The sequence below is a fragment of the Lolium rigidum genome, chromosome 3, assembly GCF_022539505.1.
Source record: "Lolium rigidum isolate FL_2022 chromosome 3, APGP_CSIRO_Lrig_0.1, whole genome shotgun sequence".
Classification (NCBI taxonomy): Eukaryota; Viridiplantae; Streptophyta; class Magnoliopsida; order Poales; family Poaceae; genus Lolium; species Lolium rigidum.
Window position 1 is genome coordinate 35,910,385 of NC_061510.1, and position 13,405 is coordinate 35,923,789.

Sequence of the window (13,405 nt, forward strand, 5' to 3'; positions counted from 1 at the left end):
ACATATGTATCTTCATAACCGATGATCTTGATGCCAATACCCAAGGTATACCTTTATCTTCATGGCATCCATACTTGAATCCAACACATGGAATACAAGTAGTACCTATGGAATATTCCTTCATATAAACTCAATGAAAACATTAGTCCATAGGGGTTGTCATTAATTACCAAAACCACACATAGGGGCAATGTACCCTTACAATGTCCCTCCATCCTCTCCCGGGGCTTTGACTTCTTTCTCCCCGATCTTGATCCTCCGCGGCGCGGCCTCTTCCTCTTCTCCGCCTCGGCGTCAAGCATGTCCTGGAGGGACGCAATGATCAGCAAATGCTCCCGGAGGTCATCGTCGAAGGCTCGTTCGTCCTCCAGCAGTAGGGCAAGCATCTCGTCATCGCTATCCATGTCTGAAGCAAAATCAATGGTTAAAATTGCACTGCGGCAGATGAGGCAACGAACATCGACCAATCACGCCTACCTGGCAAGTCGTCGAGCACCTTCTGTGCGTGGAGGTGGGGCGGATTTGACGCCGTGTTTTGGGACGCGCTGGCGAAGCGGCGGCGGCGGAACAACCGGCGAGAGTGCCAGCCGCGACGACGCTACTGACTCTTAGAAAAGATCAGCCGTCGAAACGGCCGGCAAATCCAGCGGAGGGGTAGGAGGCGCGGGAGGGAAGGAACGACAAGAAAAAAGGCGCGAACCAACGGTTTATGGAAATATTCACCGACATGTGGGAGCTCGCCTCGCTTTTCGTTGTGTCCGACGTGCCCGGAGCATCCTCTGTGGGGCGGGAACAGGCTCGAAGCACCGGACAAAAACCGGCTTCGGGGGATGCAGCTGAGAACGTTATTTTTGTCCAGCGCGCCCTAAATCCATTTCGGAGAGTTTGGGGAGGCGACTAGAGTCGGATGGCGACGGGACCGGAGCCGAGGGAGGCGCGCCTCCGATGCCTCTCGCCGCCGCCCCAGTCGTCTGCGCCCTCCGTTCCGTGGGAGACTTCGCCGGTGGCGCATTCGTCGGATCTGTAGTTGGATATGGTATTTCTCCACAACCCGTCGTCTTCGTTTCCTAGATTATTCTAATTTACACCGCTGAATTCATCATCCCTGATGTTGCTGTCTCGACTTTTATCTAATTTTGGAGTTCAGTTCTCCTAAGGGCATCTCGAATTTTCTTTGCCTTGGTGTCTCCAGTTCATGACTTACATTACTTGTCTCCTTGAGCTACTTTTCCAGGACAAGGTTTGTTTACTAAGAAGGGCTTCAAGGGCTCATTAAACAATGCAGGGTCTTCTGCTAAGGTTATATGTGCATCTTGCTTGTATGAATATTTATTATCGCAGGGAAACTGTGCTACCCCTTTCCAGACAGCTTACTCGTGATAGAAAATTCTTGGATTAGACTTTTGCAGTTCTCTCTGGTGTCCAGAGTTTGGTGGTGTGCTAGCTGAGAAAGCTGCGTGGAAAAGATGATAGTATATTTCTTATCTGACCATTTATCTGTCTAAATCAGGGGTTAATGTTTGACATGAATTGAGGTGTTCCTTTGGCAGTTGTTAATGCTGGCGTTGCTGGGTGCTGTACTGGCCTTGCTTTAAGCTTTCCGGGTATAGTTACATTTAACTGACTTGATTTTCAGAGCCCACTATTGTAAGATCTTTAATATGGAATTATTATAGTGCTACATGGTATCAGGCAGCATAATGAATATTTTTGGTCAGTGGTTGCGAAGTTTTTTTTTTCTGTTTTTTGTCTTCAATTTTTGGTGATCAGATTGCTATGCATATTACGTCGTTACACTTGGTTGCCTAAGTAGATCATCTCTGTAAACATGTAGCAGCGTGGAAGTGCTAGTGTTGGTAAATCCACTTATACTCTGTGTATAGTTTACATACCTTTGTACTGCATATGCTTATGGCTGTATTTATGTTAATGCACATTCCAATGATACGTAAGCAAGGTATTTCGGGTCCTTTATTGGGAAGGCATTTCATAGAGCATTCTCATTTTCTCATATACTATCATATAGGGTAGGTTGTGGTATGTCATTGCTACAGGTATGGGGGTATTGTAAATGTTATTTGGATGCATGGATTATTGGATAGCACCTTGTGAAACCACTTGCTTTATTAACATTAAGATTAGGATAATCATTTGTAATTGGTGAACTTTGTAATGCCTATTTGGGTGTGCTTCCAGTTCTTGATTTAATTTGAAGTTCTGCCTATTTAGAGGACTAACGTGAGAAATAAAGCTGCGGTTACTGATTCCTTCTCGTAGTAGCTGTAGACTTTCAGTAAAGTTAAGTGCCGACATGTATCGTATCTAAGAAATTCAGAAAATCAAGTCAACCTTATCCATCAGGATAAATAAGCGAAGTCTTGTACCCACTGGACAAGACGGTCCTAGTTATAGGTGGCCCTCGAAAAAATAACTCAGCTATAGCTCAGAGCAAGTTCAATAGTAGAGCCAACTGTTGGCTATAAGCTAAGTGTCATGTCATCTATAGTCATCTTAGAGCCAACATGTACAATAGTGAGCTATAAAATTGTACTACTTTATTAGTGCATGGCCCACTATTTACTCTCACATAGTGCCTAGGAGCACGTGCTAGAGCTAGCTCTTGCATAAGAGCCCACTCCTCTTCTCTCTCCTCCTCTCTCTTCTCCAACTAGGCAACAATATATTATTTTAATCCTTATAGCCAGCTGACTAGGACTTATTGTACTTGCTCTCATGACTGCACAGCTTGTGCAGTTGCAAGGTCCAGTTAAGCTGGATTGCTCATGCATCTCTCGTGCTCCTGATTTGCATACTTTATCCAGGACAACTTTCTGTTGCTAATATAATCGTGCACCATAAATGTACCATGGTATTCAGTTTCATGATGTGTTCAATGCTCAGACTGCTCATAGTGGGAGTAACTTAGAGCAAGTACAATAGAGTCCAGTCAGCTGACTATAAGACATTAAATATTATATTTTAGATGAGTTGGAGGAGAGAGAAGAAGAGAGAGAAGGGAGGTGGGCTACTATGCAATAGCCAGCTCTTGCACGTGCTCCTAGGCACCTTGTGAGAGTGAAAGGTGGGTCATATATTAGTGAAGTACTACATTCTTATAGCCAACTATTGTACATGTTAGCTATATAATGACTACAAATGATATGACATCTTGTTATAGCCAACAGTTGGTTATACTATTGGAATTGCTCTTAGCTAGTAACATCACACAACCCAAGGCATTTTGGTGATATGGCATGACAATGAATGAAGAAAGAGAGTGAGGTGATAACTAGGTATGTTACCATAACATCACACACCCCAAGATAAGTTGAGTCTACACCATAGTAAATGACACAATGCATGACACCATATATTAGTTACTACCCACTATGAAGGTAGTAACTTAAACTAGTAACATATGTCATGTTACTAGTCTAAGTTACTCCCCACTATGACTAGCCTCATGCATCAGTAGTGTTGATGGCTAAGCTTGTGATACGTTAGACACATTGTTATTCATAACACATCTCTTGTAAGTTCACACTTCATTTCTCTGTTGCTTTACTGGCACATATGTTCAGTCATCACCGAATTGCATTATATTTCAGTATTCAAGTGTCTTAAGGAATTGTATGGCACATGTACCCAGTTAGCCTTGTAAGAAGATAGATATGCGTGAACACTGAAATGATATTTCAAGATAGGACTTCTCTACATTGAGATCATTTACGTATGTGCGCCCCAAATTGATTTAGAGTCCCTCATAAATAACTTCATTACATGGTTGTTTCTCTTAATCCAGGAGCGCCTCAAGCGTTGCTTCAGAGCTGCACCACCTTTGCAGCATTCTCCTGCACAATGGAGGGGCTGAACAAGCAGCAGGCTGCGATGGCGCACGTGCTCGGCGGGAACGCCTTGACCTTTGCCCACAAGAAACGTGGTGTTCTCCCGCCCTTCACGCTTCCACCAATTCTTGATGCTTCAGATGCTGTATCTTTGTGCTGCCAGATGCTAGTAAAGCCTAAGCACTAGACAACATCACATATATATATATATAGAGAGAGGGAGAGAGAGATCCTCTATATTCGATAAACCGGTCTCCTTAGCATATGTAAATTTTGCTTTAGGACACGTCAACTTCGTGGTAGAGTTGCTTCCAGGCATTGAAGATAAAATTTATGTAAATTTGGTTTGGCGTTTTAGCTTTTATGCAACCACTGCATGTGTTCGCCTACATGAGAAAGGACAACTAGGGCACTATGTTGACAAATGCAAATGTTTGCACACAAATGTCTTTGGTTGCCCTTCGATTTGGTTTGTTTATTTGCTTTTAGATTCGTGCTCAAATAACATTAAGTTTTGTTGTGTTTTGAAAATCTGAATCGTAATGATTGGCGGCGAAATCTAATGTTTTCTTGCACACGGGACGTCAATCGCCGCTCTCTTTGCAGTAGCATCTTTACTGAACTGTCGTCTGTGCCAAATAAATAGTGACACTTCGATGTCAGTTATCGCATCTTCAGTTTTAATTTACAAGCTGAGGAGCAACTGGCTGTCTCGCAAACTTTTTCTTGGTGAAAATTGGCTGTGTCGCGAACTAACTGAACTGGCTCGCTACCAAAACTGCCAGTCATCGTTGAGTCAAACTGCAGATCACAACTCCTTGAGGACCAGAGGTGTAGAGCTAAAAGATTCAAGCTTGTGCTTCAGCTGCTGCACCGCCAGCAGGCGCCCACTTAGCCACTCTGATCTCGCCGGACTCGTTTCCGGTGAAGACCATGCCGGGTGTCCTGAGCGACATTGCCGTGACCTCGCCATCGCAGCGAATCTGCCCTCTTCTCTTGAATGATGGGAGGTCGTAGACACGGACAACGCCATCACCGCGCGCGACGAGCAGCACGGGCTTCTTGTTGGCGTCGTGCGTCCCATCCATGCTGACCACTCGCTGGCCTTCTTCCTTGTGAGTGTAGTGCACCTCGAGCTCGAGGTCGTCGTCGCCGTGATCTGGCTTCGATCTCCAGACCTTCACGGTGCCGTCGTCGGACGAGGAGAGCAGGAACCGGTCCCAGCACAGCAGCGCGGTGATCCTGGACACGTGGCCGGCGAAGCTGAGGATGCACCGGCGGGTCTCGAGGTCCCAGACCTTGATGCCGCCGTCCGCCGAGCCGGAGTAGAGCGCGCCCTTCCCCTGCGCGAGCGACGCGACGGCGTGCCCCTCGTGGCCGGTGAGCGCGGCAACCTCGTCGAAGCGCTGGTGTTCTCGGTCTAGCCTCCAAATGTAGATGGCGCCGTCCTCCGCGCCGGCGAAGAGGCGCTCGTCATCCTCGGCGAGCAGGGTAGTAATCTGTACGCCGGCGGGCAGCCGCAGCTGGAGTTCCTTGCCGCTCCCCGTGTGGAGCGCCTTTACGGCGCCGCGCACCCCGACGAGCACCCACGGGCCCATGGCGATCAGGCGGCCCACCTCGTCTTCGTGGGCCGGCGCGACGTGAACGCACTTCCCGGTGCCGCAGTCCCAGGCGCGCACCGTGCCGTCCAGGCTGCCGGAGAACAGCGTGCCCGACCCTTCCGGCACCGCGACGCCGGTGATCGCCTTGGCGTGGCCCTCGAGCCGCGCCACGCCGCGGATGCCCTCGCCAGCGCACCACGCGCCGCCGCCGCCACCGGGTTCTTCTTCTTGTTCTTGGGCGCGGCAGCCGCGCTTCGGAGGCGGCGGCGCCTGCTCTTCCTGCTCCGCGTGGCGCTTCGGAGGCGGCGGCACCTGCCGGCCCTGCTCCGCGTGGCGATTCGTCGTCGGCGGCGGCGGGACCGAAGGAACCGCGGCATTGGTGGTTGTGGGGCTTGGGCTGGGGATTTGGGAGGAAGTGTTGACCCAGGTGTTGTTGCGCTTCTTGCGGGCGGCGGGCGCCGCCGGATCGCCGTGGAGGAACCGGCAGGGTTTCCGGCTGCAGTGTCCGGACTTCCAGTAGCGGCAGATGGGCGCCGGCGCGTCGCGCGAAGTACCGGGGTTGCCGCGGCTCAGCTGAGGAGAGGCGGCGGGCGGGAGGGAAGGCGCTGCACGGCCGCCATGGAGGAAGGTGGCGATCGGGATCGATCTATGAATGGAAGGGGAATACGCGTTCGTTCGCTGGTGGCGTACGGGTTTGCTTCTATAGATCGGAAACTGCTCCGCGTCCGACTCCGCTTCGTGCTAGTACACCTGAACGCGGGATCCACTGCCCACTACTCAAATTTCAGAATAATACACTTGGGAGTACTACAAGTGTAGCGTACATGGCAGCTAGGACTGGACATAAAGTTCAAAGCTTTGGCCAGTTTAATGAGTGCTTGTTTGGTTGACTCGTTTGAGCTCGCTCATATTTCCTAACGAAGGTTGACGAGCTAAACAGTTGAGCCGGCCATGTTGGTGAGATATACTCGGTAAAAATCAAGTGTTGGGCGCTAGTACATTGATTGTTGGGTCCTTATGCTCATGGTCTATCTAAGGTGAGGCAAACACGAAACAACCAAGCCAATAGAGATCACAGCAATGACCGAGCGATCTAAGAGCATCTCTAAGCAATCCTTTATAATTTAGAGAAGCAAACAGTCGAGTATCCTTTAGAGGAGTATATTTGCTCCTCTAAAAAGTGTGGACTCTAAGTGAACCCCTAAACTTATTTTTCTAAAATTTATATTTACCTTATACATTTCGTCAAACCCTAAATGTTTGCACTAGGTATGCCCCTCGTAGAAAACAAATTCTCTTGTTAGATAGCTTTTTTCGGGACTTATGCACCTCTAACTGTTCCGAGGGTTCGCCTAGGTGTGTTTCGAGAATTAAAACCAAAAAAAGTTACTCCTCTAACCGATTATAAGGAATCAGTTAAAGATAATCTAATGAAGCAGCCGCCCTGCCTCTTCCTATCTTCTCGATCCAACTGATGGCCACAATGGGCTCCTAGGGTTGCCGCGCTCTCAACTGTTCGCTCGCCGATGGCCTCCCTAATCCAGCCAATTCACTCCATCCATCATTCTTGTCGGGACCTTCGCTCTCACCCGCGTCGATGCGTCTTCATGACTTCATCCCTGCTCGTCGGGGCAATGGATCAGTGGAAGAAGCTGGCTTAGGGGCCACGTTGCTGCAGTTGGCGATTGTTTCAACAGAGACAAAGCGTCCGGGATCTGAATCTGCACGCGCACATCGAACACTGGATAGTCATGCTCAAGCAGAGGAGGGCCAAGCGCTGCTGGTGATTTAACCCTACAAATCAAACAAAATTAGTAAAAAGAAAATCCAAGGACTTGAATCCTCCAATAATCAATATGCAACCCCTCCGAACCAAAGAGAAACTTAGTTTTGAAAACAACTACGGTATATTGTGTCGAAAAATAGTTGTTTACATGTTTCCTCGGGTACGATGTTGAGCGCGCATACACCCCCAGCCACCATATCTTGGAAGAAGAAAAGAAGACATGATTTCATCCTACCATATAGCCTAGCATCAGAATCAACGCGTAGTAAACATGTGGCACTTAGCGATTCAGTCTCAGGAAATATTTCCTCCTGAATTCTTAGAAGGCCTCACATTAAGTGTAATCATCATGCAGATAAAGCATGGCACAAGTTCGATTGAGTGCTTTTGATATATAAGGCGAAATTATAAATAGGAAGGACAAAGGAAATAAAGTCATCTCCTTGACTCCTTCGTTGTCTCTGCACACAACTCCATATTTCTCCAAGACAACAGAAACCCAATTCTCACAACGGTATGAAGCTGTGTATTAAGATACTACTAATACTAACACTCCTTTTACCAAAGCAGTCATATTAGAGGGTTTCAGCTAAGGATTCCCACAGATACATCAGTCCGACATGTGTACGCTGGCCTCAACTTGCTTGGCAGTTAACAGGGCTCGGACTTCAGTATCTTGATCGGCCATCTCGGCGGGTGCCTGACCATAGGAATTCTCCTTCTTGGGGCATGCGCCAGCCTCAAGCAAAATCTTGACGGTGTCCATATGTTCCCCTCTGGCAGCATGGTGAAGTGGCTGCACAGAGCAAATGAATAAATATATAGACCATGTGGATAGCAAATAGATGTAAAATACGGTAAGCAAGTGATGAAACAATCAGCTTAGAGAGTTTACAGTATCGCCTTCAGCGTCAACGGTGTTGAGCATTCGCATCACACATCCTTCAGTATTTGTAGCAAAATTCAGAATGCACTGAACTATCTCAGTGAAGCCTGTACAAAAAGAATCTATAAGAAATACTGAACATACAAATGTGCAAAAAGGAAAAATAAGCTCAACGCAGATGAAAAATGCAATACCTCCAGCACAAGCATCATGGAGGGGAATTGCCCCTTCTTCATCTTTGCACTCCAGGCTTGCTCCTCGTTGGAGCAGTAGCTGGCAAGATGACCATAGTTAGATACCACCACAATCAGCGGAGAAAAAGGTCTAAAAAAGGTGGAGAAAAATATGCGAGGTAATAATGTAAACCTGCACGCAAGGTAGATGGCCATATAAGCATGACAGGTGAAGCACAGTATCCCCATCTTCAACTGGATCATCAATGCTGCCAACATAGTTATCTGCGTAAACATAATAACAATAGACTCTAAGTAAAGAGCTCAATGGATGACCAACACATATGCATGCATGTGTTTTTCTGTTGCAGCTTTCCGCTATGCAATAAACTTCCAAAGAACACTAGCGTTAGAAACAAGTGACATTGACAAGTAAAGCAAGGTCTTAAACAAAGAAAAAAAACTAGCAACAAAACTTTTGAAGCAATGCAGTCATTGTGGCCTAGAGTGCAAAGATCTTATAATAATCACTACACAAGCTTGAGAGAAAACATCGATGTCAACCATGGAATCACAAGCATCTAACCACTGTACACAGTTCTACTCCGCAGTATCATCTCCCTTATCTCAGTTTCACTTTATGAAGAGCTGAACTGTTTAGTATGTATGCTACAAGACGACAAAACATAGATGTACTTTTCTAGATAGACGTTTTCAAACAACAGAGATTGAATCCATACAGGTTTCAAGATAACGGGAACACCACCACCACCACAAAGTACTGTTCTGAACATGAAAGCTATTCAATGATGGTTGGTTGCATCCATGCAGTTAAGAAAAACGTGATAACAGATTCCTACCCTTTAAAATTTTCTATGTTGGAAAAGAAATCAAGGTTGTGTTTGACATAGTGGATTTTCCAAAGTTTTGCTAATGTCAGGCAACAACCTCTTCTCTATAGCCATACAGTCGGGCTCCTTTGATTCATAGGATAGGAAAAGCATAGGATTGGGATGTCATGCATACTTCAATCCTATGGGAAGATGAAGTGTGTTTGATTGTAGCAAAGGAAATTTTCCATGAGGTATGACCTTTTATTTTTTCCTATAGGATTTACACTACAAGATTCATATAGGATTAGTTCCTATAGGATATGTTCCTATGAATCAAACAACTTGTGTAGGAAATTTTCCTATAGGATCCAAATCCTACACAAATCCTAAGAATCAAAGGGGCCCTGAATAGTTTTATTATGAGAAACACTTAAAGGAATTATTTGTTCTAAGAACTTTATTCTGTTGCTTCATTGGCACAACACAGCACTACCCCGATAGCTCTAAACGGAGTGCAACAATTAGAGATGCCATCACCATGTGCTGATTGTAAGTCTGCCACAATTTTCACACAAGAGATGTCCTAGATTTCAACAACATAATTACAAACTTACCTTACACTTACATTGCACAAGGAATACACCCATCTGGTGCTTCTACAAACAGAAATGCATTCTACTTAGTTGCTACTGGACTAAGTGAAGACTTCCGTTCCGCGTGACTAAGCTGATGGAAGCACGAAGAGGGCTAGCACAGACGCGGACCTGAACCCATACATCGCAATCACCCGATACAAAACCCACGCTAGGAAAAGTTCAGGTAAAATACTAGCACATGCGTGCAGAACACCCATCAGTTCAGACAGTGGCACTGAACTTGAGTCTGAAACAGCTCCAATTTCGCTGACGCATCATGTGAAGCAGAGATCTGGCCAGCAAACAACTTTCACGAAATAAGCACGCATAGAAGCAGACGGCACAAGCAAGAACAGGGACCAATCTATACAGCACGCACGCTCTGCTCTAATAAAATGATCCTGTAGAACCCTAGAAGCGTCGAAATTTAGGGAGGGGGCGGAATCAGTAAGGCAGTTACCGAGCGCGGTGCGGAGGGCGTCGACGTTGCCTGTCTGGGCGGCGTCGGCGAGGGCGCGGAGGTGGGGAGGCAGCGGCGCCTCCTCGTCGTCGGAGGCGGCGTCGAAGGCGTCGGCGTGCTCGGCGAGGTCGTCGTCGTCAACGAGGCCGTTGCGGCCGCCAGGGACTGCCATCTGCGGGCTAGGGTTGGGTCTCCGTGCGTCTTGGTTTCGGTGGGATCGCGAGCGGATTTCACGGCGGGGGATTCGGCCAAGAGCTGAAAACCTACCTAGGCGGGGGAACCGGCTCCTCTAACGTGCGGGTAAGAAGTCAGAGACTGACTTTGCTTCTTGGAACTGGGGATTCTCCTCCAAAACAATTAAAAAGAAAAGAAAACTCTAGACTCTGCCTCTCCCGAGAAAAAAGAGCAGTTTGCTCCGGCCGTGCCTAGCTCAATCAGCGGCCAGCGCCACTGCTTGACTCGTCGTCGTCCAACGAGCATCGGCGCCCCCGTGCTCGTCGATTTAGCGGCGGTCCGCTGATTCGGCCAAGCCTTGGCTGCGTTGCCGCACGCCTCCGTCGACTCGCCATTGTACGTCTGCGCCGCCGTTGACGACAGTGAATCGCCCGCGTTGCAGCTTGACCCGTCGCCGACGAGCACCGGCGCCCGTGCCCAATGAGTCGTTGGTGCTTACGCTGATTCGCTCATGCCTCGACTGATGCGTCCATGCCTCCGTCGACTCGTTGCTGGACTGGAGTCCGCGCCGCCGTCGACAATAGTGAACCGCCCGCACCGCCGCGGCACCTTCGTCGACTTGCCGTGCCGCCAACCGCGCCTTCGTCGCCGACGGCTAGTTGTCCGTGCCGCTGGGCGCGCTTCATGCTTCTGTCGCTGATAGCGCTCCGCACCTTCTCGCCCGCTCTGGAGTTTTATTTTCTTTTTAATTTTTTTTAGAGGAGAATCCCCAGTTCCAAGAAGCAAAGTCAGTCTCTGACTTCTTACCCGCACGTTAGAGGAGCCAGTTCCCTAGGCGGGGCGGCGGCGCTGGAGACGACCGTCAAAGCACTAGCCAGTGTGGAAAGTTGAAACCCTGAGCGCACCATCTCGGACCGCTGGATGAGAAATAGACGGTCCAGATAATACAAAATAAAAGAAACCTACACTAGCTCAAAAAATGACAGTCTGGTAATCTCGCGACATTTTCTCGGGTTCTACGTTCTCTACTTCGACTGCCCAGCAACATTGAAGAAGTTGTTCAGTTATCTTTCTGTGTCATATTGTTGTTAGTACTCTTGCAGATGTTGATTGGCTACTTCGACACTTGCACGTGTACACGTAGCCTTGGTATTGAGCCTCAAAGTAAAATTATGGAAGAATCTTCGTTAGTTTTATAGATCTAAGGTTTAGAAAAAAAATCATGTCATGAAACAAGAAAGAGTTTGAAAATTTTGAAGATTTGCTAGTTTTATAAAAACTTCAATATTTCGTAATAGTTGAAGACAGCTCTACCGTGTACTATTTATTACTATAAATATATATATATGGTATTCATTGGCAAAGAAAAATTAATATCGAGAGTGACTACTTCACATTCGATGCATGAGAATAGGTGATATCATCCAAACACCTCATGACTAGCACAAACCACGAAGCATTCTAAGAGTTTAGAGCATTTTCTGCTTGCTGGAAAATCCCACAAGCTTCGATTTTTGAAACACCAGTGTTTTTGTCGTGGGCTTATATTCATATTTTAAGTTTTAACCAACTTTTATCTAAGTATAAAACGATTTATATTTGGAATCTTCTTGATGAATAGAGGAGTGATACAATACAGCGGCGGTGCTGGATACCACCGTCAAAGCACCAGTGTGGAAAGTTGAAACCCTGGGCGCATCATCTCCGACCGCTGGATCACAAATAGACGGTCCAGATAATACTCACCAAAAGAAGCCTACACTAGTTCAAAAAATGCCGGTTCAGATAATACTCACCAAAAGAGTGGAGATTTGGTGCATATGGGCACTAGTGATCACGTTTTTTAAAAGAAATCAAAAATTATATTTTTGAGTTTCAGAAAAATCTAAAAAATATATGCATATAATCAATGATGTATTCCACGAACGTGCAAAATATCAATTTCAAATACTTTATATTCTTAGCTAAAAAATGATAAAAGTGTAGATCTAAGTAGTATATTTTCAATCTGCAAAACACACAAGATTTTGTCATTTTTTTTTCTAACAAAAATAAAAATAAATCAGGTTAAGATTTGCATGATTGTGAGATGTATCTGTGACAATCTCTAGAATTATTTTTAGATTTTTTGTTAAAATTTCAAAATATTTTTAAATTTTTAAACAATGGCGAGAGCACTGAAAATCGGGAGCCAAAAGGGCTTTCCGACCAAAAAAAGCCTACACTAATTCAAAAAATGCCATTCTAGTTATCTAAAGTAATATCGGGAGTGATTACTTCACAGTCGATGCCTGAGAATAGGTGATATCACTATCATAAATCACGGAGCATTCTAACAACCTAGGGCATTTTTTGCTTGTGATTGCATCAAACTACAAAAATCCCACAAGCATAGGTTTTTGAAACATCAGTGTTTTTGTTCTGGGCTTATATTCAGATTTTAAATCACCAACTTTCATCTAAGTATAAATTGGTTATATTTGGAATCTTGCTGATGACTCAAGGTAGATACAACAGAGAACCAAGTATCAGTTACATGGAATCAAACAATATAATTTTTTCCAAGAACTTGTGTCCAAACATAGAACATTCAGATGCACAAGCGGTATTTTATTTTAAAATGTCTTAACATTCAAAAATATACTATTTATTTCTAATGATAGGTTCATATGCAACCGACCAACTCGGCTCCAAACACACAAAAATCAACGACGACTAGACCCTCACGAGGTATGAACCCATATATGTCATATATATTGCCCGTGATCACGAAATCTTAACATCAACTTTTCCATAGTCGTCGATCGGCCTTTGGTCTAATCAGATAAACGGGGTCCATGAGACCTAACGACCGCGCTGATGGGCATAAACTCACCAGCTAAAGCTCATTTCGCTTTGACTAATTGATCCTGCATCATGTGCATGCTAATGAGAAGTTCAATAATAAACGATTAAAAAGGTGGAACGATCATATCAGACCACGGGGCTTCGTGCTAACTTTACGAACCAATC

At 46.0% G+C, this 13,405-nt stretch overlaps 2 protein-coding genes and 1 pseudogene across 2 annotated transcripts; 1 reads left to right on the top strand and 2 right to left on the bottom strand.

Moving 5' to 3' along the window:
- The first annotated feature begins 402 nt into the window (after positions 1–402).
- On the top strand, positions 403–4,032 carry LOC124694661 (annotated as a pseudogene).
- A 661-nt stretch (positions 4,033–4,693) lies between these two features.
- On the bottom strand, positions 4,694–7,429 carry LOC124694662 (zinc finger CCCH domain-containing protein 48-like). Its single transcript, XM_047227623.1, has 3 exons — positions 7,381–7,429; positions 7,180–7,240; positions 4,694–6,092 (listed from the first exon to the last, which is right to left on the bottom strand). The coding sequence occupies exons 1-3, from the start codon at positions 7,427–7,429 to the stop codon at positions 4,694–4,696; spliced, it is 1,509 nt and encodes a 502-aa protein (XP_047083579.1).
- A 166-nt stretch (positions 7,430–7,595) lies between these two features.
- Positions 7,596–10,502, bottom strand: LOC124695587 (ankyrin repeat and SOCS box protein 13-like). The gene is made up of 5 exons (XM_047228414.1): positions 10,220–10,502; positions 8,485–8,576; positions 8,313–8,391; positions 8,128–8,225; positions 7,596–8,028 (listed from the first exon to the last, which is right to left on the bottom strand). Exons 1-5 carry the CDS (start codon positions 10,389–10,391, stop codon positions 7,843–7,845), a joined length of 627 nt encoding a protein of 208 aa, XP_047084370.1. The 5' UTR covers positions 10,392–10,502; the 3' UTR covers positions 7,596–7,842.
- Between the last annotated feature and the right edge of the window lie 2,903 nt (positions 10,503–13,405).